The sequence below is a fragment of the Pteronotus mesoamericanus genome, unplaced genomic scaffold (genome assembly GCF_021234165.1).
Source record: "Pteronotus mesoamericanus isolate MK-2021 breed Mesoamerican mustached bat unplaced genomic scaffold, CSHL_Meso_final contig_90, whole genome shotgun sequence".
Lineage (NCBI taxonomy): Eukaryota > Metazoa > Chordata > Mammalia > Chiroptera > Mormoopidae > Pteronotus > Pteronotus mesoamericanus.
The window spans coordinates 10630192-10658132 of record NW_026555277.1 but is presented as its reverse complement, the minus strand read 5'-3'; the positions used below and the strand labels follow the sequence as shown (position 1 = coordinate 10658132).

The following is a 27941-nucleotide window of genomic DNA, read 5'->3' as shown; positions in this document are numbered from 1 at the left end:
GTGCTTGCAGTGTCACCCTTTGAGAGGGCTTTGTCACACGGCTGCTACTTGTGATCTCTGTGCTGCCGGAAGCAGCTGGGGCTGCTCCAGGTCAGGCCGGCAGGAACTCTGAGGCTGGATGAAGGAGGCAGGCTCCCGTAAAGGGGTTCTAAGCGCGGCTCTTTATTTCTGAGACTTGAAAAATTAAGTTGTACTTTTCACATCAGTAGTTCTGGGTTTTGTATTGTTTGTTCTGTTTTAAGGGGTTTGGGGAAAGCCACTTATTTCTTTTGCAGCCATGAAGAGGGGTCCAACTCCAAAAAATTCAAGTCTGAGGAAGGGGAGGCCCACTTTCGTCTCTCCAGCCTGGCCGAAGGCAGCGTCACCAAGGTACGCGGAGCTCATCCATCGAGCTGTGCCCTCGTGGGAAGGTTGTGGCGGGGAGTCCACATCGATGCGTGTTGGTCCTCTCAAGGCATGAACCATGCAGGAGCACCCCACACTTCTCCCTTCAAGTAATCATTGTCAGCCAGTTACCTAGGGCATTATCTTTATGATATACAGTACATAGAGTGCTATATAATACACAGAACATGGAATGTTTCAGTGGTAGTGCTTTTTGTAGAGATTTATTTGTTGGCTATTTTACAGCTGTTTATTTTACAGCTTTCTCTATAGTCAAAGTGATAGGATAAGTGGAGTTGATGATTTGAGTCTTCATCTCCAAGTTTATAAAATTTGAATGTAACTCTTCTTTCTAATATACAGCTCCAGGAGAGATTTTACAAGTTTAGGATTTCCCCAAGCCAAATACCCTTTAACACTCAAGATCTTCATTTACTGGGAAGGCTTTTAGAACTTGAACATATCTCCTTGTTTTAAGTGGCATCATTTTGAATCAATGGATCTTAAAAATTGTCCCTTACTAGCCAAATATGCTAGGAAGGACAGTTAGCAGTAGGCATGCCTTTCCCCAACCTCAAAAAGAAATGCTCTCAGAAAAACTGAATATCTGAAAAATGATTTGGGTTTTATTTCAGTGTTTTACAGTGAAGGGAAAAAAAAAATGATGACCTTGTTTGTTCTGCAAGCTTTCCGGACTGCTATACCAGGGCAGGCTGGAACCTTCAGTACATTTTGTGCCAAAGTTTACCAGCCATAGATGGTACAGCCCCATGCTCTTCTCCCCGGTGAGCTGGATGATACTTAGGCCCTATTTAGGCTGGGACTGGAAAAGTAAAGACACAGGTGTGATCAAAAAGTGCCGTATAGTGTGGCAGAGATTTTAGTCTTTGAAAGTAGCACTGCAGTAAACCTTGAAACATGATCCTCTTTTACTATTGGCAGACATCTTCAGTTTGGGCATGTTTATATAGTCCACCAAAACTTCAGTGCCAAAGGGTCAGCAGTAGTCCGCCCAAAAAGGGCAGTTCAGTGAGAATGAAGCACTAGGCTTTTATTTCTCATGTCATCTTAGTAGGATGCATATATTTGGAACTAGCCCCACATTGCAGCATCCTCCCCTTCCTAATTGGTTGGGTGTCAGGATGCTCAAGCAATCTGCCACGTAAAGTCTTCAAGCAGGACTGGCTGGTGGCTGGGTAGTAATACTTCTGACCCCTCTGGAAAAAAGTCAGCTTCCATAAAGGGAGGTAAGTAAAAGAACAGACAGCAGCTATTAATATATCTGCTAGCATTTAACAGAGCCCTGGAAATGAGAATGAATAGAAAGGGCCTTCACTTTGTCTTTGGTTTTATTTTATAAGAGGACACTTGCTGCATGAAGCCATCGTGTCTTGCCTGGGGTGCGGCCAGAAAGAGAAGTGATCCGCAGGTTTATTGTCTGTGTGTGTGTTCTAGGTTGGAAGTGTGAATCCTGCTGAAAACTTCCGTGTTCTAGTGAGGCAGAAGAATGCCAGCTTTGAGGAAGGTGAGTGATATGCCACTGACTCTAATATTTAAGGGAAGGTATTTAACTAGGTTAATGGATTTAAAATCTAACTGAAGAAGTACAGCCTTTTGTTTTAATGCTATATATAGTAGTTTTCTTACGGATCTTTGTGTGGTCCCATATTAGTGAGCTCACTGAGACATTATAAGCACGTGAGGATAGACTGAGTGGAGGTAAGCCCAAACAAAGAACACATTTGTGAAGAAAACCGTGGGCCAGAACCTTGGAGCTTTTAGGTCCACTTCATTGAAGTTCTCTGGGTTACTGTGAGTGAGCTTGGAATAAAATATTTTTATGTTATATCTTCCTGTTTGCCAAGACACATAATTCTTGTTCTAAGCCTAAGGATTTGAGCCCTTCACAACCCAGAAAGATCTTGCTGCTGCCCCTTGATTTGATCCTTCTGAAACTGATTACATTCTCACATTTTTCTCATCAGGTATAACCTAGAATTTCATTTGGGCTTGGGCTAATATTAAAACAGCTTCCAGGAATGGACAGAGGGTCTTGGACCGACATTCATACATTTTGTGTTCAGATTCCCACTCATTTAGCCTTAGAGTGGCAGCTGGCCCTTGTAATCCTGAGCTTTTTTGTGTACAGCAGTATTCATTATTGCTGCCCAGGGTCAGGCCTGCCTGTGAGCCTCCTTCCGTGTGAGTGTTTATGTTAATGTGTGCACAGAACTTTCTCTTCTAACTTCTTGGCATTTTAGTGGGAGGAATGACTCCTACATGACTGGAACGCTACACCATTGTAGTTTAATCCTCTGTCATGCCAGGCATAGGTCTAGGGCACCTTAGTACTTCACATTTGAGAATCCTAGCAAAATGCCTGGATGTGCTCTCCTTTGCCAAAGGCAGTCATAACCGGCTAAGCCTGAGAGAGCGAGCATGTCATCTACCAGGCCAAACCTTGCTGGCAGCAACACCAAAGGCCAAACCTGTGAGCATTTCTGGAGAAAGACCAGCTCTGTCACCATGGTAATGCGCATTCTTTTAGGTGGGTTATGTATGTTTTGTGTTTTGAGATTAGAGAAGCTTTTGTATTTTTGAAGAGAGATTATGGCCTCCTTAGCTCTTGATTATATGTTGTGAGTTACTTTGGCCCAAGTCAAGGGTCTCCCCTTTGGAAGTGATTGGTCTCCCTGGTTGGTATGGGTGTGGTCTCTTCAGGGTCTAAGTCCAGCATCATCACCATTGTAAAGGTAGCCGCTAGTTAGTGTCCATTATGTCTAAGTCATTGTCCTAGCACTTTATGATATCTTTTTGTTTTAGTTACCTACCCCACATAGCAATCCCACAGAGTCACATGAGCAAGTAGAGAAAATGTTAAAGCTTTAACAGCTGGGGCCAGAATTTCCTGAAAATTCTTTAGTTTCTCTCATTGGGAAAATGTGCTGATAAGTGCTTGGGGTTGAAATAGAGTCTCTGTCCAGACTTGCTTGTCGGCCGATGCTGGGGTTCAGAGGAGAGGGACACTACTGGCATCATAGAACCAGGAAAACTAGAACTTAGTCAGGAGAGGTGGAGACAAGGAGAAAAGGTATAAAAGTATGAGGGAGAGGAAGTGAACGAATTTAGGTAAGGGCCCAGTGTTCTACAGTATGTCATGACTACAGATATGCAGTGTCAGGAAAACCGGAATGCTTGGTTGGGTGCTCTGGTGAAGACGCAGCGTCTTGAATTAACCTAAGGCAGAGCCGAGAAAGTGTACCAGAGCACAGAAGGCCAGAGTGTGAAGAGATCAAGAGAAGGTAAATTCCTCAGAATTTTCATATCCAAGGTAAACATGTTTCCCTTAGGCCATGGAGCTGGTCATTTGAAGCAGATGTGTAAAAAATAACAAGGGCAGTGACCCCAGATGGCATACAGGTTACAAAAAGGTACTGTTATCCCCACTTCATGGATGGAAACGCTATAAAACTGGAAGAGATGAACTTTCCCCAAAATCACAAAATGATTCAAATCCGTTTCTCTCTTAAATTCTAGATTTTTCCTAATTGTTTCTCCTAATCCTAATGACCTCTTTCCCTACATATTGTTTTGTTTATACATTATAAGGTCATGAATTTTAAACCTTGTGTCTGTAGATAGGACTTTTGATGAGTAGACTGTCCTTTTACGTTGAATGTCACTGAGTCATGGTGCGTTGCTAGCGTTGTGATGGTGAATGTCCCTCTGTTCCTCCATCTTGGACTTCGTCAATCAGAGCTCTCCAGTGACCTCACAAAAGCAGGCTTTTTGCAGAGCTATGGGAAAATGGAGCTTCCCGCTTGTTAACTAGTTCTCTTTAGTGGTTCTAACTTGCCTTCCCTTTCTTGAGTCAAGCTTTAGAAATTTGGTTTCTATTGGGAAACACCCATCTGGTTTCAGGAACTGTAGCCTCGCGAATAGGCAAGAGGGCCCCAAGGCTGGAGCTGAGCAAGGAAGCATTGGGAAAATAGGCCCCTGAGGAGACAAAACCTGTCCCTCTGGCAGGGGCACAGCCCCTGCCTCCCTCACATCACCCTGCTTGGCGCTGGAGGATGGCTGGTTAGTCAATGACAGGTAAGACCCCTCGATAGAAGCGGCCACCTAAGACAAGCACAGCCATAATGGGCATCAGGGAAGAACTTGGGAGACACAGAGAAAGGGAATAAAGACCCTCACCCCTCGGCTTTGATATGGCCGGGGTCCTCATTCTATCTGAAAGAAGTCTCCTTATCTCTTGGTGCCTCTGATCCCTGGCCTGGCTCAGGTTTGAAACAATGCTGGAGACAGCCCTAAGGGCGGTTCCCGGGCGAAATCAGGCCTAGAAGTAAATTCTTTGAAGCATGCTTTGTTTTTCCCTCAAAAGCTATGATAACCAGCTCATGCTGGGAAGGAAATTAACATTATTCACAGACTCTGACCCTAAACCCTTTGGTGCTCTCATGTTTACACTGTCATGTTTACTAGTCTCCTCTCGGACCCATGTCAATTGGTGTGTTCCTGACATTTGTTTTCTTCAAAACATCATCTATGCTCTGTAAACATTAACATACTGCTGTAGTGATATCACCTGTACATTCCTACTACCTAGCCCCACTGATAACCCTTTCAATAAAAGTCTTTGGACACAGGGGCTCAGGGCCTTCTCCACTAGAGGGAAGTGCCATCCCCCTCTCCTGGCAGACAGAGAAGTGTCTGGGACGACTTATTTTATTTCCCCCATCTGTGAGGACCCCAGGATGGGCTCTGCAGGATTTAGAGCCCTGCTCCCTCCCTCAGCTGGTACCCAAACAGGGACCCTCAGATCCAAAGTCCGGCTCCCTCCACATGTTTCCTCAATACTTTTCTACCTCTGTTCTTCCGCTTGGTCATGTCTTTACTAAGGCCCTTTGTGAGCCGAGACCCACTTCCCCTGTAAGCCTGAAGTACCCCTCCAGTCTTCAAGCTGCCTGCCTGATATCGATCATTATCCCTCCTGGAGTCCCCTGTCTGGGGCACGGTGGGGACAAGCTGTTCTCTTTTCCATTATATCTGTTTTTTAAAATTCATTTGCTGAAAGTATGATGAATAATAGATAGTAAGATTGTTTTATCCTTAGTTAGAACTTAGCCCTTTTACCTGTTGCTCGAAACTAAAATGCAGGTGTAGTTCTTTCTCTGGCCTAATAGTAACGAAGTTGTACTGAGAGTATTATGATCCTATCCCCTTGGCATCAGTGGTCCTCAGTAGGCAGTTAGCTACACATTTTCTTATCTTCTGGTTTTGGTGTGAGGAATTTTTTTTTTTTTTTTTGTCCTAAGCTCATTGGTATAGAGGAGATAACACTGAGAGCCAGGAATGTGCCCTCTCTGGCTGCCGATGCTTCTGTAAGCTGTCTTTGATACTCAGGTCCCCTTCTTTTTCTGGTCTCTCGCCTCGTTTCTTACCCACCCCACCATTCTATCACTACAGTTTTACAATAGAAAAATTCTTGACCACAGATGTATATATAATAATTGTGAAAGCAGAGTTGTTTCCCTGACACTGCATTCATAAGCACATCTATTATCTGAAGGTGTAGGTTACTGGGAGAACCTGAGTCCACAGAGTTCGCAGACTCCTCTGGGCTATCCACTACATGGACACCCTCCTCCACCAGCTATGTAGCGGGGCCTCTTAGGAGATTTTAATTCTTTGCCCCTCCTCTGCTTTTACTTAAGAAGAGCACTAACGTGGTGAAAGGATGGACAGCAAATTGGAGAAGGAAAAGCCACATTACTTCAGTCTTCCAAATGATTCCTATGTGATTGAGATGTGTCTGAATTTAAAGGTTTCCACTGAGTATAAGATGCCAAATAAGTAGTTTAAATGTACCTGGTGCATCAAAAACAGGTTCTCTGAAGACCTCAAAAACCAGAAAAGATGGATATTGGAAGATAAAAGGATGGAATGTATAACTTTTTATACTATGAGAGGGTTCTTCCATGAACCTGTTTGCCACTTAGATCGCAGGTTCTAGGATGAGTAGGCATCTGAGTAGTGACGGGGTGGCGGACCTCCATTCTACCGAATTGAATTCAGGAATATGATTAGTTTAAGAAAACAAACCTGTCAAGAAAACATCCTAAGTAGAAATAGTATGGACTCCTATTTGGAGTCTGATATTTAACATTAGATTTACATACCAGTGAGCAGTAAAGTGTACATACCCATTTGATTACATTTCGATCACTTTATTCTATGACTACTGAAGCATTTCATTTTTTCTTGTATCTTTCACTGTTTTTAGATCACATCTCATCCTCAAGTCTTTGTGTCTGTTCTCCAGCTTAACCTTACTCTTATTCATCAAACAACATCCTGTCACTTTTAAAGAGTACTTCTTAAAATTTACTTCTGAAGACTTTCCAATACTAGATAGAATGTCATATAATTAGTAATAAACGTATATCATTCATCAAACCCAAATAAACAATTTTTTCAGTTCTGTTTTTTGTATTTTGTCCCATTTGTACAGGAGCTTACTTACATCTATGATTTTGTGCCATTGAATCAAGCCATAAATTATGATCTCTCAAGAGTTGGAATCTAAGAGAAATTGCCTGTGTCTTTTCTTTTTTTAAAGGGCCCTGATTTATGTAATCTTGGGTATGAATTATATAACCTATGATAGCTCTTTCCAGATAAAAATAAGATAAAAATATGGCCTTTATCTGTTGTCTTGCATAGAGATGGTAAATTTTTAAAAAAGTTTTGTCAGATAATACCTTGAACATCTTGAAGGATACAAATATAAATAGTAACTAAAATTTTAAACATCTTTATCTCTATAAAAGTTTTAACAGTTTGACATACTTTCTTAGTCCTTTCCGAAAATAGCAGTGATGCATCTAGTCATAAGAGAGAAAATACGCAGATATGATAGCAAATTCTAGAGGTTTAGGCTATACTTTATATTTTTTATTTAACATCTTACTTGTTCTCACTGGATTCCTTTACTTACTTTTAAATTGTTGAACACCAGACTTGATGATCCAGGCTTATTTTATGTCTCACTTATCAATGACTAGTAGTCTCATTTCAAAAACAAAAATCAGCCTTTTTGAAATTGTAAAGGATACCTTATAAAACGATATGTTATTATTTGATATGGTGATTATGTATGTATCAGTGACCCTTAGTGTCTTGTCACAATTGTCGTGTGGGTGGGCTGAGCCCCAGAGTAGTTAAGATGACTTTGCCCAGATTATTGTGAATGTGTGAGAAACACTGGATTGGATTCCAGAGAGCCAGCCTTTGGCCCCTTGTGGCTTCAACTCCTTCACTGTTGCATACATTTCACGAGATGACACAACTCTACCCTAAAGTTTACATTTTAATATAATAAAACTCATCAACCAAATAATTAAAATGAAATCATTGAAATGAAGACAAAAAGAAAAAAAGACATGACATAGAAACCAACAGCCATCATACATAACCACTCTAAAGTGTTTTCCGTTTTCAACAATACCTAAAAGGCTCTCCATTCTTACTTAGCGTCTAAAATCCTGTGAGGCTTCTGCCAGTCTGTGGATGAGAATATGTCTAATTGCAGAGGGTATAGCTCTTGTAAGATATAGACTGGCTACTTGTTAAGAAAGAGAGCCAACTGGTAGCATATAAATAAAAGCATATTTGCTGTTGTTATGTTCTCTGAACACCAAGATTTCTCCTGAGAGCATTAGAGGAAATCTACATATGATATATGACAGTGGTTTGTTTTCTCATCCCAGGTGGTAAAGTCTCTTGCCTTAAACCTGCTGAGTATCTTTTCCCTTTTTATGTTAAACATGGAAAGGGTATTTTCTCCTCTGGCTGAATATGTGGAACTCATGTCAGTGCTATCCCCGTGTCTGGACGACCAGAAAAGCACAGAGTCTGTTCCTGCCTGCTTTTCACAGAGTGACCGGTTGGCTTGCCCCGATGACCCATGCGAGCAGTGCAGCAAGGCAGGTGCTCGCAGTGGGCTCTGCTCGCAGCGCCAACGTAACAGTGGGTGCCTCGGAGGAAGGGTGTGTTATCCAACTTGCTGCTGGAGTTCACCCTTGCACCGAGTGCCGATGAGAGTGCTGGTGAGACAGAGGGCCCTTGAAGTACCTAATCATGGCAAGTTCTCTTGCTCGTGGTTCTTTCTCTCTGCCCCCTGTAAATTCTACAGTTCTTCTCTGCGTGGTAGATCATTGTCCTCCAGGACATGGCCCTGGTTCTCCTGGAAGTGGACTGTCTCAAAGACTGCTTCTTAAGCCAGCTGGTAGGAAAAGGAAACCGATTTCAGATTGTGCTGATGTGCACACTGCTTTAATCAGCGACTTTAAGTGACTGCTGTGGCAAACAACAGAAGCTCTTAACCAATTAAGATATTTCAGGATGGATGTTTGGCTTTTGTCAAAATAGTCACTAATCAGCTGAAATGTGTTAAGAGATGCCTAGAAACAGCTTGGAGTCCCGCTTAAATACAATGAAAGCGTTTTGGTCCTTCCCTTTTATATTGCAAGCCCAAGGCAAAAAAATATGCTGACATAGAAAGCACTGGCAAGTATAATTTGATATGGTCAGTCCTGTCTGTTATTCATGTCTACATACAACTTTAAAAAACCGGTATGCCTTTTTCTTTGGCCAGAAAAGGGAAGGGAGTTTGGTTTAGGTATAGCACATAGTTTTCAGCACAGCTTGAGAATAGTGTCAGCATAGACATCTTTTAACATAGGAGAAAACTTAACTATTTTATTTTTCATTATTACTTTTTTTTTACAGTTTCATATGGACAGTTAAAGAAAAATCCTTTTTTAAAGATTTTATTTATTTTTAGAGAGAGGGAAAGTGAAGGTGAAAGAGAGGGAAAGAAACATCAATGTGGGTTGCCTCTCACACACCCCCCACACTGGGGACCTGGCCTGCAACCCAGGCATGTGCCCTGACTGGGAATTGAACCAACGATTTCTTGGTTCACAGTCTAGCGCTCAATCCACTGAGCCACACCAGCCAGAGCAGAAAAATCTTTAGTTAATAGTTATGATTAAAGGACCTTGTATAGACTGAATTCCCTGCCCCTCAAATTTCTATATGGCAAGACCCTGACCCGTAATATGATTGCATTTGGCGATAGGGTCTTTTGGAGGTCATTAGGTTTAGATGAGGTCATGAGAATGTAGCCCTCATAATGAGATTAGTATCCTTATAAAAAGAGAGGCTAGAGTTAGTGCTCTCTCTTCTCTTTCTCTTTTTCTCTCTATTTTCTCTCTCTTCCATCTTGAGAATGCGGTAAAAAGGTGACTCTAAGCTAGGAAGAGAGCCCTCACCAAAACCTGGCTGCTGTGCTGGCACTAGCCTGGAGAACTGTGAGAAAATAAATTCCTTTTGTTGAAACCACACAGTCCATGGTATTTTGTAATGGGAGCCTGAACTGACTAATACAGGACCGTTTTCCTTTCCTTTTTTCTATTACGTTACTGAAATCCTGTAGTTTATCTCTTTATGTCTTTCAGTGATAGCCGTAACACTGGAACCACACTCAAATGAGAACTACCTTTTGATAAGTCCCTTGTCCTTGGAATCTAATAGCGGTTTTCTTAGGGCATTGAGGATAGGATTTGCTATCTGAGCCTTAACAGTTATTCTGAAGTAGAAACATCTAGTGCCTCCCTTCTGTCTGTGGTAAATCTCCCCAAATCTCCTAGCAAATTTATGGTTGTACAGTCATCACCATAGTCCAGTTAAAGAACTTTTCCCTCACCCCCAAAAGTTCCCCATGACCATGTAGTCAGTTATTTTTTCCCCGCCACCACCTCAAGTAACCACTTTCTTTTTCTATGTATTTTCCTTTTTCTGGAAATCTCACATAAATGGAATCACTCACTATTCATTCTTTTGCATCTGGCTTTTTTTCACTTAGCATGTTTTTGAAGTTTGTCTATGTTGTAGCATGTATCAATAATTGGTTTATTTTTATTATTAAAAAGTGTTCCTTTTTATGGATATATCACATTTTATTTAACAGTTCATCAATTGATGGACATTTGGATTGTTCAGTTTTTAGCTCTTAGAAATAATGCTTCTGTGGACATTTTCCTGCAAGTCTTTGGATGTTTTCATTTTTCTTGAGTATGAGTGGAATTGCTGGGCCATATAAAAAGGTTTAACTTTTTAAGAAGTAGCCATTCTTTTCTAAAGCAACTTGCCATTTTGCATCCCCACCAGCAGTGAATGAGGCTCTGCTTTCTCCACATTCTTGATTACGGCAGTTCTAGTGGCAATGTGTTGGTAGCTCATTGTGGTTTTAACCTGCAGTTCTGTAAAGACTAACAATGCTGACCACTTTTCATGTGCTCATTGGCCATTCATTTATCTTCTTTGGTGAAATATCTGTAAATCTTTTGCCTTTTTTGGGGGGGGGCATATTTTGATTGAGATTGGTTTATTAAGTAAGATGTCAAGAGTTCTGTATGTATTCTGGCTAAAGTTTTTTTTTACCAGATAAATGATTTTAGTCTGTGGTTTGTGTTTTAAATGATGCCTTTTAATGTTTGTTAATTTTGATTACCTAGTTTTATCAATTTTTTCTGTTATGAACTATCATTTTATTGTATGTACGAAATCTTTACCTAGCCTAAGTCACAAAGATTTTCTCTGTTTTTTTTTTTCCTGAAAGTTTTAGGTCTATAACCCAGTTTTAGTTGATTTTTATAAATAGGTATGAGGTAAGTGCCTAGATTTACTGTTTTTCATAGGGATAACCAATTGTCCTAGGACCGTTTGTTGAAAAGACTGTCCTTTTCCCATTGAATTGCCTTGGTGCCTTACTGAAAATCAATTGACCATAAATGTAAGAGTTTATTTCTATACTTTTCAGTTCTGTTACATTGATTTGTGGCTGTGCTACACTAATACATTGTTTTGATTAATTTAGCTTTATAAGAAGTTTTAAAACACTGTAGTATGTCTTGCAATTTTATTCTTTTCTAAAATTGTTTGGCTAACGTTCACAGAAGCTCACTGGGATTTTGCTAGGTATTGAACTGAGTATGTAGAATAATGAAGAGGGAATTTCCATCTTAATGTGAATTTTCTGATTAAGGAACATGGAATATTTTTCCATTTATTTAGATTGTATATATTTTCTCTCCAAAATGTTTTGTACTTTTTATTATACAGGTCCTATACTTCTTTTGTTAAATTTTTGCCAAGTATTTTTTTCTTTTTAATGTTATTATGAATGGAATCTTTTGAAGTTATTTTTTGGATTATTTGTTTATAGTATGTAGAAATACTGATTTTTGTATATTGATCTTATGTCTTGCATCCTTGTTGAACTTGTTTATTAGTCCTAGTTGCTTTAATATACTCCTTAGGATCTTCTACATACAGGATCATGTTGTCTGCACGTAAAGGTAGTTTTGCTCCTTTCTTTCTATCCTGTATGCCTTTAATTTATTTTTCTTGATTGTACTGGCTGGAACATCCAGTACAACGTTGAATAGAAGTAATGAGAGCGAACATCCTTGTTCCTGATCTTAGGGGGAAATCTGTTTGTCTTTCACCATTAGTATGGTATTCTAAATTTTTCTTAGATTCCCTTTATCAGCTTAAAGAAGTCTTCTTCCATTCCTCATTGGTTGAGAGTTATTATGCATGGACGTTGAGTTTTGTCAGATGCATTTTCTACATCTATAAGATGATCATGTGGGTTTGATTCTTCTATTAATATGCTATCTTATATGCAGTGATTTTTCATTTGCTAAACCAGCCTTGCATACAGGGATAAATTCCAGTCAAACATGGTGTATCTTTTCTGTATGTTCTTCAATTCAGTTTGCTAGTATTTTGTCAGAACTTTTGTGTATATGTTCATGGGGAATACTTTTCTGTAGTTTTTGGTTTTTCTTTTTTTTTGATGCCTTTGGCTCTTATACCAGGGAAATGCAGGTTTCATAGAATGAGTTAAGGTGTATTATTTTCCTCTAACAAACAGATAATTGTTTGTTATCTGATAATCTGTAGTTTTCTTTATAGGACTTAGCATATTTGTAGTAATTTAAATAACTATTATTAGTTTGTCTGTTTTTTCCCATAAGCTGTAAGTTTTACCAGGGCAGAAAGAGTCTGTTTTGTTCATCACTGTATTCCCAGTATTTAGCATATAGGTATGCAAATACTTGTTGGCATACTAACTCACATTTTTTCACACATCTAGGATGTGTCTCTCATAACAGAGAGTCATGGGCCTGCTTGGACTTCCTCATGGGATGGTAGCCAGATTCCCCTAGTGAGCATCTTAAGAAAGCAAGGCAGATGTGCATGGCATTATTTTTACCTAGTTTGGGAAATCATGTAGTATGACTTCTATCATACTACACATGGTTTCTTTGTGGGAAACTTTTAAATACTAATTCAGTTATTCTACTCATTATAGATTTAGTCAGACCTTCTATTTCTGCTTGACTTGGTTGTAGTAATTTGTGTCTTTATAAGATTTGCCCATTTCATCTATGTTGTCTAATTTGTTTCCAAAATATTATTCATTATCTTTCCCTTATCAGTTCTCTGAGCTGATAGTGATGTCCTCACTTTTATTTCTGATTTTGATAATGTGTATCTTAGCTTTTCAATTGATCTAAGTAAAGATTTATGATGTTAATAAGCAAAATTTAACTGTAAATTGGCTTTATTAACCAACTCATGAATCAGGTGGCAGAAAAATACACTAGGGGGTTATACAAGATAGGTGACTTTTATAGAAAGGAGCATGAGACAAGAAAGTCATTAGCAAGAAGAAAAAAAGTTCATTGAAAGAAGGTAAGAGTTCAAGTGACAATGGCTTTTCATTGGTTGTGCTGCGGTATTTCCATTGGCTGGGCATTGGCTGGGCTTTGGCTGGGCTTTGGCTGGGCTTTGGCTGGGCTTTGGCTGGGCCAAAGGAAATTCTTCCTTCTCCTGCTAGAGTAATAAGTACCTCTGTTTGGGAATACAAGGTCGTCTCTTCCTGCTGAAGTCTCTTGACTTGGAGTGGTAGGGTGTGAGGGCTCTCTCTACAGGCCTTTTGGACTCCAATTTTAGTTGATGTTTCCTTTATGAATTTTCACAATGAATTTTATTTATCTTTTATAGAAGATAAGAACTTTTAGTTTTATTGATTTTTCTCCATTATCATTCGGTTTTGTTTTGTTTTTGTTTTGTTTTTTTTACAATTTATTGATTTCTAATCTGGTTTATTATTCTCTTCCTTTTGCTTGCTCTAGATTTAATTTGGGCTCCTTTTCTAGTTTCTTAAGGTAGAAGATTATTGATTTGAAGCCTCATTTCTTTTCTAATATAGTCGTTTAAAGCTACGCATTTCCCCCTCGCCAGTTGTTTAGCTGCACATTATATATTGTGATATTGTGGTATGTTGTATTTTCATTTTCAGTGAATTCAAATACTTTCTGATTTCTTTTGTGATTACTTTTTTGACCCTGGATTGCTTAGAAGTGTTTTGTTTAATTTCCAAATATGGGAGATTTCCAAATTTCTGTTACTGATTTTTAATTTAACTCTGTTGTGACTAGAAACCATCCTGAATGGCTTTAACCCTTTTAAATTTATTGAGACTTGATTTGTGGCTTAACATATAGTCCTTTCTCACAAATGTCCATATGCCCTTTAAAAGAATGTATATTCTACTGTTGTTCATTTGAAAGTTCTATAAATGTCAGGCCAGTTAGGATGATACTTTGTTCAAATCTGTATCTTTGTTGATTTTCCAACTAGTTCTCCGTGATGTTTTGAGTATTGAAAATTATTCATCTTGAGACTTTGTGGGCTAGTGAGACCTTTATAATTTTTGCCTTACCTAGCTAAACAAAAATCTAGAGACCCGAGTGAATTTTTACACAGTAGCAATAAAGAAAACATTGTCAGTTCAGGTAATAAAGTGTACTTTAAATAAAGGTTGTCAGGTATGGGAATTTAAAAAAAACAGATACATGTATTGCAAAATTATGTTTGTGTTTCAGAATCCTCTGCTTCATGGGAGAAATTCATTTATATTAGTAGATGACAAGCTTATTCAGTACAGAAAAAATTGTGTAGATTTCAGGAACTTGTTAGAGCACAAAGATAATTAGTTGTGAATAATGAAAGCCAATTTACATTTTAGTGACAATAGGTATTTTATTTTATTTTTATTTTTGACAATATATATTTTAGCACATCAAGTCTATAGAAACGGAAAATTTATAGATTCATGATTTCCTCCTTTCATTTGTTTCTTCTTTGGTGCCATTTCTCAAGGTTTATTTTGTTTGAGTCATTATTTATCTAATACCCTGAGAAGAACATGTATGGAATAACTAAGGTTGGATTATCACATAATTGTTCCCATTTCTCATTATTCCTTAGATGGACTATAATGCAGCCAGCAAAACTCAGATATTGGAATTTTAAATGTGTTTAATTATAGGGAGGGTTGAATCTACAAACCAAAAATAAAATTTGCCTGCAGAAAGTCTGATTCAAATTGGTAGACTTTCCTGAGAACAGTGGGTGAAAATAAACAATTTCTAAGGTCCTGTTTAATTTCGCTCTTTAAGTATGTGAGTAATAAACAGAAGTAAATGGTTCAGAAAGAATAAAACCAAAAAGAAATAAAAAGATCAATGAACTAGAAGTATTTTGAGCTTCACCATTAGTAAATACCAACCCATGAAAAATGTCTTTCCATTTAGGACTCACTAGAAATAGAAACAACTTTTATTGTCTACCTATATGATAGCTTCTTATATGTCTCAAGATGATTTAATTGCTCCTGTGGCTTTTCCTCATTAAAAAATCAGTACATGCTCATTGGAAAAAACACAAATAGTTATATAGCTGTACATAAAGTTAAAGGGGAGAGGTCTTCTCCCTCGTTGTCCTCCTGTCTTTCAAACCCTTCTGATACCCACATTCTCTACCTTGCTTTCCTATGCTCTCTCCGTAGGAATAACCCCGTTGATCCCTGTTAATGCCCTGTATTTTAGTCAAGATGGTTAATTGTTCTTAGGTATGGAAAATTGGGGGTTATGGCCATAGGCAGTACATTTTGGGAACCCCCTCATTCCTAATGGGATTAAGCAGTTTGATCTAAGAGGAGAAAAAGAAGCTTATAAAAAAAATGGAATGAGGCCAAGTCATGCTTGGTGAGCAACAACAAAGGCGCCTGCATCCATACCGTCATGACAGTGTTGGAAGTGATCTCATTCACATGCGCCTGCACACATCTCTTCCACAGCCCCTTATTTTTTGTCTATGTATTTCCATTTCGTAGAGCTTTATTTTAACCATTTTTATCTCTGTAAAATTAAGGAGAAGTTTTAGTAGTGATAAAAAAAATTATAGATCGGCCATTTCCCTTAGTGATAACCTATATTGAATAGGCAGTGCACGGGTTTTAACTGAAGGAACACTAAGAGACACCTTCATTCTGTAGGCTTTTAGAGGAATAAACCAATGAGGCCTAGATCCATTCAGCAAATGGTAGCATTTACCTTGAGTCATTGTGCCAAGATAAAGACAGTAAACAGGAAAATATATATAAAAGGTGATAAACACCCGTATTAGTTTCCTGTGGCTGCTGTAACAAAGCACCACAAACTGGCAAGCTTAAGACAACAGAAGTTTATTTCCTCACAGTTCTGGAGGCTCGAAGTCCAAAATCTAGGTGTCAGAAGGACTGGTTCCAAATGAGGAGTCAGGGGAGAATCTGTTTCATGCCCCTCTCTTAACTTCGGGTGACAGCTGGCAGTCCTTGGTGTTCCTTGGCCTTCAGATGCATCATTCCAATCTCTACCTCCATCTTTACATGGAGGTCCCTCTGTGTGTCTGTATTCAAATGTACCTCTTACAAGGACACCCGTCATGTACAGCACAGTCTCATCTTAATTTGATTACATCTCTAAGGATACCGTATTCAAATAAGGTCACATTCTGAGGTTCTGGAAAAGACAGGATGAATTTGGGAGAACACTCTTCAACTCATGACAACACTGCAGAAAAAATTAAAACAGGGTGGTGGGACAGTGGGTGCCGGGGTGAGATGGGCTTGTGATTGTATACAGAGGATCAAGGAAGACTCACTTCTGGGGAGTCATCTGAAGACAGAAAGGAGGAGAGTGGAGGAGACAGACTGGTGGGTATCTCTGGGGAGAGCATTGCAGACAGAGAGAGCGCCATGTTCCCCTGAAACAGGAGTACGTTTGCCTTTGTCTAGAAGGAGCCTTACGCAGGCCATTTTGCCTAGAGGAAAGAAGTAGAAGATGGGATGGGAGAGGTAGCTGGGCGCATATCACGTAAGGCCTCCTAGACCTTTTGCTTTTACTCTCAGTGAAATGGGATATTACTACTGAAGAGTCTAAGTAGAAAAAGGTCTGATTGGCTTATTACTATGTTTTAAAAGGTGCTCTGGCTGCTGAGTTGAGAATGGTCAAGGTTGAAGTAAGCAGGTAAGTTAGAAGGCTACTGCATTAATCCAAGTGAGAGAGGTAGTATTGGACGTAATGAGAAGAGGTCAGACTCTTGATAGTTTTGAAAGTTGAATTGGCAGCTTTTGCTAACGGTTTGAATCTAAGGTATGAGAGAAAGAAGAGTCAGGGAAGACGTGCAAGTTTTTTAGCCTAAGCAATTGGAAGGCATTGCTGTTTACTCAGAAAGAAGGGACATATTAATTTGGTTATGCAGGTCTGGACTTAGGAGAAAAGGTCTGGAAAGTCAGCGTAGAGGTACTTTATGAAGGTCTGAGACTAGATGAAATCCTTGAGTGGGAGAGAGGTGTGGGCTCTGAGGTATGGGAGGAAGGGGTAATGTAGGTGCACAGCCAGCTCATCCGGGGCAGTAAGACTGAAGGCCAAGTATGGGTGCAGATGCAGGTGGGTGACCAGTTTGAGGGAGAATTTGTGGAGGAGATGGGGGTAACCTGAGCCATACAAGGCTGGATGGGAGAGGGCTCAGAAAAGGGTACCCCAAGTGAGGCAGCAGCCTAAATGATGGAGTGCCCTGGTGCTGTGGGTGCTAATAGAGCTTTCCCCAGAAATAAGGGATTCTTGTTGCTACTCTTGTTTTGTCCCTTGAGTTTACTGTTTATCATTTCTAGCCATTTTGTACCCATTTCTAATTCTCTTCTAATTTCTAATCGTTTTCTAGACCTGTTTCTTCCATTTCCATCCTAACTACCGCTATTCTAATTCGGGTTTTCATTACTTCCCCATTGGACAGTTACAGCATTCTGTGTTAGTTATCCCCAGAGCTGTTCTCATTCAACTCATTCCGTATGTTGGTATATATTTAGCTTCTTCTAGCACAGTGTGATTATGGGTCAGCCCCTCTCAATTATTCCCCATGTCTTTAAAATCGATGCCCCATCCCAGGCTTTCCATGATCGGGTCCTACCCTGCCATTCCAGACCCATCTTCTGCAGGTCGCTTTTGTGAACCCTGAACCCAATCCAAACTGTATTCCTGATAGTACCCTTGTGACATTGGCTCTCCTGCCTCTGTGTTTGCTCCTAATATTCTTTCCACAAAGGATCTCCATTCTTTTTTTTTCTCATCCATTCTAAAGAGATGCTTGTGATTTAAGAGTTAACGTACCCTGGGACAGATGCTAATGTGCAGTAGTAGTTTCGATGTAGTGTGGGCCACTGTCACAGATGCATAGTAGTGTTATTGTAGTGTGAGTTGTTGTTAGAGATGCTGCTGCTAGTCTGCCATCAAGTAACCTCCATCTGTTTTTATGTTCTAAGTGCTTCTGGCTAATAGTCTTTTTCTTTAATTTCCATTGTTCAACAAAGCAGTACTCGGGAATAATATCAATTTGAATTTAGAATTATAGCAGAGTTAATTCTTGGGTTCCTTAGATTAATTCATAAATTTTAGCCCTATCAAAAAAATAGAGAAAAATAACATGTCTGTATTTTGAACTATACAGTATTATACGACTTTCTTCACAAAATCAGGAAAAGATAAAGGGGAAAAAAAGAAAGATCTGAGGGATCCTTAAGGAAAGATACCATATACACCCTGGGCACCATTATTTATCAATTTTTAGAAAGATTTGCCACATGTAATACAGTTGTAAAATTTCTGGTACTTGATATTTTCTTTAAAGACTGACTCAAATTTCTGAGGCATCATAAAGCATTGTGTGCCGCCTCCCACTCCTCCATAATCCACAAAAGTACATCCAGCCGGTAGCCACCTGCTTCTCTCCTTGCTGAGGAGCCTGACTCATCACTCACTTCATCTCTTCAACTAATACATGAATTTCACTTCCATTCAATTACCAACTTTTAATTGGATCCCATTGCCAGATTGGTCTCCTGTTCCAGAGCGTTTCTTCTTGGCTAAACTGTTACTATGGCTACTTGTTCCTTCTGCTTACTTCCTACGTTAGTTTGATGACATCCACTCAGGTATGAAGCTAGACATGTACGGTCGAATTGCTACAGTCCAAACGCTGTCATCATGCATTCTGCCTTCCTCCCACTGCTCATCTGGAATGCAGTCAGGTTTGGATGGTAAGGTTCTTAATTCTTCTATGCATCTTTTACTTTAGTGAGCTTCGCCAAGTTTTAGAATTCTAGGACCTTAAAAAATTACGGGGACCTTCTTTTCCTGGCCTCTCCTCTCTACCTCCCCCCGCCCACCACCTGTTTTCAAGTATATAGCATATGCGCGTATGTCGCATAAACAAGCTGAAGAAATCACTTTCTCAAGTGATGAGATCTTCCTCTAGTTTTTTTCTAATAGTAGTATCATGTCACAGTTTTGTACTTCAAGTGCATCCCTCTCTGGATTGGGAAAATTAGTTACACTAGAGTGGACTTTCTCTGGTCTTTAGTTAACTACTGTATACCCTGTAAATATTAATTGGTAACCTTCAGGTTTTGTGGGACATGTTCAGGGGGTCTTGAATGCTTAAATTCAATATTTTGAATTAAAAAAAAGAAAAGAAAAGAAAGACCATAGAATGTCATGGAACCTACCATTGAGCAGGAAACAAAATTTTTCAGCTGACTTGGGGACAGGTCTGATCTCACACCCAAGTCACTTAAGATGAGAAATGTTATCCACGCAGAATGAAATAGATTTGCTACAATGTTCTCTTACATGAAGCGAGCTTACAGCCAGTGGGCTAACTGGATGCCATTTCTCTAGTTTGTCAGTTGCACTATCACCTATTTCCTAGGGTAAGCTAAGACCAAGAGATCTTCAGTATCACTCTTCCTGTGGCTACAAAGTAGGACCCACAGTTAACTCAAGTAAAAACAAAAATGAAACAGAGATCTCATAGTCTGCAAGAATGGATTCAGACAATGAAGAGTTTGCATTTACTCTGACTTGTGCCTGGGGTTTTAATTTAACACTTCAATGAAAAGGCTGCATTTACAAAGGGGGGAAAACACCCAGCAGGACTTAACTTTTATTAGTGCAATTTGTAAGAAATTACTGCAGTTAATGAGAAAATCGTTAAGCATGAAAAAAATGGTCTGTGACTGAACTTGGGGAGTCTAAATGGTGAGGTTTTAATTGAGTTTTTTAGTTATTGGTAAGAAAAATAATAATAATAAAGCAACCAGGGCTGTATCTGTACAGCTGAGGTGGTCAGCACTTCCTGTACCATAGTTCAATTTCCTGTGCCACTGGTCATGCATAATATTATAACTGTGGTGTTCTCCTCTGTGTGGTATCCACTGACTTTTTCTGTCCTTACAAGGGAGGCAGGCAACTTCTGTCTGCTAGCTGAGGAAGTCGGGGCCACAGTCTAGCAGGACAATTTCTAAAAGGAGGAAGGACAGAGAAGGGGCAAAGAGCAGGACAGAGCCATATTTGCTTCACAGGCCACTGCTGAAAAATGAGACAACATTTGAATATCCTTCTCAGGTTCGAAAAGCTTATACTTTTTTCTTAGTTCTCAGTTTCTTTTGTTGCCACCCAATGATTTCTTCTTCCCCAATAAGATTGTTTCAGTAAAGACCACTGAACTAGAAACAAGAGGACCAGACCAAAGACCACAAACATTTGGGGCAAATTCTTCCTGGTATCTCAGATCCGAGCTCTTTGGGAAGTAGAAGCAGAAAGGATAATGAAGAAATAAATCAGCACATCTTCTGTCATTTAGAGGAAAAATATTTAGGATACCTCTTTTTTTGTGCTTAAATTTTTAGAAGAAATAATGCATCTGACTTCCAACAGGACATGAACACCCTGGGAGGAGTTTAGTCACTTCCAGCCCCTCTGGTTTCTCATCGCTGTCCACGCAGTGTGAGGCAGCTCTGCTCACTGGGTTAAACACTGTTTCCCAGTGTTAAACCTGAAGGAAAGGGAAATGTATGTAACTCTAAAGATGTTTCAAGTAGGAGTGAAAATCATATTTTTTACCTAATTATGTTTTTGTAGAAGTTCAGCTTTTAAACAAATGGCTGGGAAAAGCTTTAAATATGCTTATGAACCTGTTTAATAACTTCAGTTGAATTTCATTGTATTCTCTCTCACTGGAAAGAAAGGAAAAAAAAAATCTATACTTTTTATCTTTCCTTACTATTTAAAGAATACCGTGTTAATTTCCATCTCCTGGAAATAATCCAGTGCACGAAATGGGGCATCCACCTCTGTGGGTTTGTAATAACACATTGTGCCTCTAGTCCCTAAATCCACGCCTCGCCCTGTCCCTGTGCCTGGGGTCTGCGGGGAGGGCTGTGGCAGAGCAGGTTGCATTTCCCAGGCTTCCCCGTCTGCTGGTTTCCTACAGAGTTCACCAGTGGAAGACCCTGGTGGGAAGTTGGTGGGAAGTAAGGTGAGAGGGAGGAGATAGGGTGTTTCTCTTTCTTTCTTAATGTGTTGGGCAGCATCTTCAGTCCCCTGTGGTTCGGCTCTCATAGGACCATGCCTCTGAACCCTAGGTATATGCCTCTTCCTTCCTTTCCTTCCCCGCACTACCAAGAGGTGCTAAGGACTTCTCGCTCTTTCTAATCTCTGGGCTGCAGCACCATTCTCAGTTGGCACAACAGCTTTTCATCACCTGTGTAACAATCGCCTGCATTAAATCCTGGGTTAAATATTCAGTGGTTTCTGTTCCTCTTGTGAGGCCCTGACTGATAGACACACAGCCTCTACCCACAATGGCCAATTTGTATCCCATAGTAAGGAGACATAAGGAAGCCTGTTTGTGATCCTTTTCTGTTTTAGTTGCCTATATTAAAACAGACTCATTTTCTTATCGGGCAAATGTTTCTTGCAAGTTTCTGCCTTAAAACAGCAATTGTAATTTACATATAGATTTAATTAGTGGCAGATTGGACTACTTCCTTAGAATTTTATTTGCTGATAGATAATATTTCTTTTTATTCTCTTAATGGTTGACCTGACCAGATACTTACTTGATTTAGGTGCTTGAGTTTTATTGTCACTTTTTCATATTGTTTTATAAAGTTGTCATTGTAATTGGCTATGTAAATCTGTTCTTAACAGTTAAAAATGATTTAATTGCTGATATCTGCAAAATGTGCACCTCTTCAATAAGCAAAAGTTACTTGAGGCATTGAGATAATGATAAGAATTAAATTGGGAAATATCTTGAATAGTATCTGGGTTCAGCGATATCATTTGAAATGGCTTTCCAATCCCTCTGTGTAGTTTGTGACAAATGAGTGAACCTACTGCCTTTATTTATTTATTTAGTTAGTTAGTTAGTTAGTTAGTTTGTTAGTTTTTTGGCTCTGTCTGATGGAGGAAGAAAACCCACAATAAATGACTTCCTTTCACTTTGTTGGAAACATGTTGGCAAGGACAGGGTGATAAGTGAATGTAAAAGTTGGAGGCCACTAAGCACATCGTCCTGGGTGTTCGGGCCCTTGTGACTGCAGCAAGAAGAGAGACAGTTCATTTTGTGGGCTTCTGAACGGTGTTGGATGTGTTCTCCAGAAAGGGAGAACGTACGTTTCCATTAAACAAGAAAACTGCCGTTTTCCGCTTATGTAGCCCTTCTGAATCTGGACAGCATTGTAATATAACACTAAAGCATCATGGTTTTGAGACTTATTTTGTATATCAACATGTACTCATGTAAGATGCTGGGTTAATATATAATGCCCATATTTAAAACCTCAAAATCCAGAACAGACGTTTGTGAAATCCAGAACAGACGTTTTGATTTTGAAGACTCATTGATACAAATGAAGGCCCTGCCTGACTTGGGACCCTAAGACTGACGGCCCTTCCAGTGGCCATGTTTTGTATTAGCTGCTAATGAGCAGTACCGAGCCTTTGACTAATCCTGAAAAGCATTTTGGTGAATGGTAACTGGGGATGTGGTTTACTCAGTATGAAGACTGACAGGCCGTTCCTTAGCCCTGGAATCGATGTAGAAGCAGAGAAAAGCCCCCCGATGGTCAGCATTTCCTTTATGTGGGGCAGGGGGCAAGGGGGAGTCAAAAGCATAACCCGGCCAAAGAAGAATATTATTTGTGTTAGCCTTTCCTGCATTTTACTTATATTAAAAGTGGCAGTAAAGTATGAAGTGCCACCATATTTGGGAAAAGAAGCCTCTTGTCCACATCCCATTATCATGATCATATATTAAAGCATCGTCCTTAACAGCTACTCACTAGTGGTAAATGGTTCATCGTAGTCAGTGAGCCACAAAATAGTCTGGGTAGAGGGACAGAACTCAGAATCATGGGTCCGATGCACAGACTATGTATCTGATTTTTTCTAAAAGGGCAAAATCTGGTTCTTTGTATCCATTGGATCTGTTGGAAGTTTGGCTGTGTTCATCTGCCTGTGTTCCTGAGCCTTCTGGAGGAAAGCAGGGAACAGTCTAATATGTAAATAAGGAAACTAAATCTGAATCTGCCCACAAATACACAAGCTCTTCATTCTTAAATAGAAACTGAGTATTGACATTCCTACTTCCTTTTCTTTGAATTCCTTCCCCCCTGTCGTTATTGCGAATGGATTGTTGGCTCTTGCATTTGCTTTATTTTAGTCTCTTTTGAATATTTTTCTCTGTAAGATGACAACTGTGTGTATGTGTGTTCCATCATATTTCAAGATAAAATGGGTCAGAAAGTAGTATTTTTGCAAAGTGGTTCAGTATCTATTTAGTTACCGCATGGGCTCCTGGGTCTGAGGACTCCAGAAGTGTCAGTCCTTAATCCCTTGTGCTCTTGCTACTCTTTGCCTTCCAGTCTGTATGTAATACTAATATAGAACATTTACGTAATACTTGATGACACAGCAGACAACTCTGCTCTTCATTTCTTCTCATAGTATCTGTGACGCCATATCCTCCTGGTCGCCCATCTCCCTGACCATTTCTTCTTAGCCTCCTTCATCAGCTCCATTTCCTCTTTTCAGCCTCTAAAAGTTGTAGCTCCTTAAGACTTGGCCATGAACCCTTTACTTCCCATGATTTCTAAAGAGCCAGACTCCATCCCGCCTCAGGACTCGTATGCGTGTTGTTCTTTCTTTTTGGCACTCCCTCCCCTCATCTTTTACTCATTTTTACTCATCTTGTTTCCTCCTGTCTTCTGTCCATGGACCCCATGTACTGGACCATTTGCTTTTCTTCAAACATACCACGTGCTCTCCCACCTCTGGTCTTCTGACTTTTGCTCATTCTCTTTTCTGCTAAGTTATGGCCAAATTTTGTTTTGCATTGCTCAGCTGAAAAGCCATATTAATTCATGATGCTTTCTTATAATCACCACACATTCTAAAAATTCAGATCAATTGATATATGTCCATAGAACTCTTCACATTTACCTCCTGTTACTATTTTTGTGTGTTTATGTTATATCCTCTATTATAATATGAGCTCCTCAAAGGCAAGAATCTTACCTTCAACTTCCTTGAATCTTCTGCAGAACGTAGCATAGTATCTTATACATAACAGTAACACAATAAATATATACCAGATAAAGTTAATGAAAATGATAAATAAATCAAGCATAGAGGAACATTTACATTATACCTTGAAAGATCCCTCATTCTCATTCAAAAGAAGTGAAAAGCTAGGACTCTCTGGGATTGTTGCCGTTGACCTATAAAGGCTCTTATTTGTTTCCAGATATATAACTCTGAGGGAACTTTATATCAAACTGTCTAATAAAGCAGGCTGCTATAAGTGGTATAGGAAATATCAAACATTTATCACTTCACTTTTCCAAGCTGAAAAAGGGAGCTAGCTCTTGTTGTTTTGAGCTTCTGTCGATGATTTTCTGCTGTGGCTGCTCATCAGGGTTGTATTGTTCACCTTTAGAAAGGCCCAACTGAACAGTCTCTCCTTCGAATTGTTGTCGGACATTAACTTACTGCTGCAGAGTACATTGGTAAGGATTTCTGAAGTTGCAGGGAAGTGCTCCTTTCCTCCCTCAAGTTTGTTAAGTATTTTTTTATAATGAGGATCATCGTTTCCTAGTTGGTAGAAGAGATAAAATGGTCTCTGGGCATATTTTCTCTTGCCGCAAAATGATTATATTAGAAAATACTTTATCCAGTTTTTTAATCCTTTTCACATGCTGTAAGAGCCTTAGGAAATAAGTTGGTGACCAGGTTTCATGTCTCTTTCATAAGGCATTGAGCGGCGCTCAGGTCACTGTGATACAGCTAGTGGCCTGTAGGCGAGCCTGAAAATAGTTTGCGTTGGTACTGTGTGCAGACATTCATAACTGTCGGAATGCTCAGATGGGGCCATGATTATGACGGACACGCAGCCTTAGACAATCTTGGCCATTCAGCTTGCCGAACAGCCGAGTCAGCTAGTGAGTGGATTCAGGGGACAAGTGAGATTGAACCCTTAGGCCATGAAGGTGCATGTCTCCTTGGTTTGTTCTTCTACATAGATCACAAGGGTCAGTTTTGATCTGCGCAGCAACTAAAGTTCCCTTATGACTTTATGTTTCTGTGTTCTTCTGCTTTTATACTGAAGAATTGTTTGTTTATAAGGCAGCCCTAAGTTACAGTCCATCTTGGAAATGATAACATTATGAATGTATTTTCTCTGCCTGTAGCATTTATGACATTGCTGGCTGATAGTTGTTATTTATTAAGTATTTATGGAATGTAGACTCCTGAGCAGCATAGAGATCATTTGCTCAACAGCGGGCATAGATATGTAGCAATGACTTCCCATTCTAAAGGACATTATTAAATTAAGATGAGGCTGGTCTTTTCTAATTTGACCTGGGATTGATAGAAGATGGGGTATTCCTGCCTCTTTACTTTTCACTGCCTTGCACTGTTTGACATTTATCCTAAATAGAATAAGGGGAGAGACTAGAGGATCTAGCTATTATGAATATATCAGAAAAGGCAGTTTTGAGTTACCCAGTGGCCCCTAAATTCAGGGGGGGAGGGGGATAAAAAGCAAAAACAGCAACTTAAAAACAAACAAACAACTTAGTATTTGAAGTCCCAAATGGAAAAAAAAGAAGGAATTCCTACCTTTTTCAACAGCATGGATGGAAATGGTGACTATTATGCTAAATGAAATAAGCCAGTTGGTAAAAGACAAATACTATGTGATCTCACTTATAAGTGTACAAAATAAAGTAATGAACAAAACAGAACCAGAAGCATAGAGTCATGGAATAGACTGAGCTGTTAGAGGGGTTGTGGGAGGTGGGGACTGATTGAAAGAAGGGGAAGGGATTTGTCAAAGAACATACATGAAGGGCCATGGGCATGGATAACGGTGTGGGGGTGGGCTGTGGAAGTGGGGCGCAGGCTGGATGGAAGGGGGCAAAGGGGGAAAAATTGGGACAACTGTAATAGCATAAACAATAAAATATTTTAAAAGAATAAAACTTTCACATGAAGGATGTTTTTAACCTTCTTTTGTTCTACTCAAAGTCATGACATTGTTCAGGTCATAAATGACATTTAACATCAATTTAATCAAATGTTCCAGTACATTAAAAAAAAGAAATCCCAAATGGAACATTTAGCTATAATTCTAAGCATTTTAGAAATTAAATTCTATTTCTTGACAAATATCAGTGAGTACTACACAAACTTTTCAAATGAAGACTTTTGGAATAAAATTTTCCATCTCGTTCTGCCACCCCATCCCCCACCGCCCTCCACTCTCCCAGAAAAGAAGTCTTGTGCATACTGACCATGAGGCTCTTGAACCACAACACATACTTATATGCACATAGAAGTATGTATTCTCTCTAACAAGCATAGCTTAATAGAAACAAATAAAATTACTGTCTTGCGTTCTAGCGAGTGACCAGCTAATAAGTCACATTGAACAGTTTTTGGATACTAACGAAACACCGTATTTTATGAAGAGCATGGACTGCATCAGAGTCTTCCGGGAAGAAGCCATTCAGGTGATACTGTCCTACCTGTCTGCTCATCCTAAATGGCTGGCCCCCATCGCAGGGGAGAGGCATACGGCACCCCGCAAACAAGCCTGGGACTTGGGGAATAATCATTCTTACTACGATTAGCAATGTTTGCCAAAAGAAGTAGAGATACGGACTCATTTTACTATCAGTGTCATTTCTGAGGGGGAACAAAGATGGGTGGATGAGTGGAATGTTTTGTCCCTGGGAGTTAGCTTTTTATTATACTATAACCCGGGCTGTATGGTTCCTATTAGGCAAACAAAGACAATTCTGTTGAAACCTCTGGTGGGTCCAGTCATTTTTGTAAAGGATAGGCTAACTATTTCAATGATATTGATAGGAAATATATGTTGGTGTAATTATTGGGAAGGATTTTATGAACACAGGATTAGAGATCTGAATGCCAGGGGCAGAAAGAACACTGAGACTTAATTACTCTGTACCTCTATCCTACCTTTTGTGTGGGTTTTTTGTTGTATTTTATTAGAAATGTTAATAGAACACTTCAAAAATTCTTCCAAATTATTTCTAGGCATTTATACATAAACTCTAAGCAAGAGTAAGCAAATTTAAATTAGAAAGTATATTTTAAAGTAGGCACGGTTGTATTTCGTGTGTGGGTGCTTATTAATATTTGCTGAATGAATGAGCAGTATAATTCTTGAAAAGTTTAGGTCCTTGCAGAGAATAATAAAATGGGAAGATGGTTAAAATTAGAATAGAATAGAATAAAATAGGAGATTCAGTAGTAGGTGCCCCAAATGCCCTACAGATAAAAGACAAAGTTTTGACAAAGTCGAGTCAGGAGAATAAGACATGGGCGACGCGGTAGGGTGGAGTAAGGTTTGGTTGGGTAGAAGAAGGTAGTGAAAAAGCACTGCCTTTTAAGGACCACTGCTTCCCAGGGGGGATGGTGTGTCTGATAACGTTTCTGTGCACTCTTGCCACCACTTGTCCTTAAAAGTGCCGAGTGATGCCTTTTAAAGAGAGAGGGAGGGAGGGAAGAAAGGGGGAGGAAAAAAATGGAGGAGAACCTAAAGAGACTTTAGAATGGTATCAATTAATCTTAATGTAAAAACCTTTTTAACTAAAAATTGTTTAAAAAAATGTTTTATGGAACAGTTGGGGAAATGTGAATGTGAATGGTTATTTGCTC

General features: G+C 39.5%; 1 protein-coding gene across 1 annotated transcript in view; it reads left to right on the top strand.

Annotated features, from left to right (window-relative positions):
- Positions 1 to 27941, top strand: part of XRCC5 (X-ray repair cross complementing 5) — a 91953-nt gene that overhangs the window by 49781 nt on the left and 14231 nt on the right. Inside the window, exons 15-17 of the mRNA XM_054585680.1 lie at positions 276 to 369; positions 1840 to 1909; positions 26658 to 26767. Coding sequence (XP_054441655.1) covers positions 276 to 369; positions 1840 to 1909; positions 26658 to 26767 — 274 coding nt within the window. The remainder of the gene's footprint in view (positions 1 to 275; positions 370 to 1839; positions 1910 to 26657; positions 26768 to 27941) is intronic.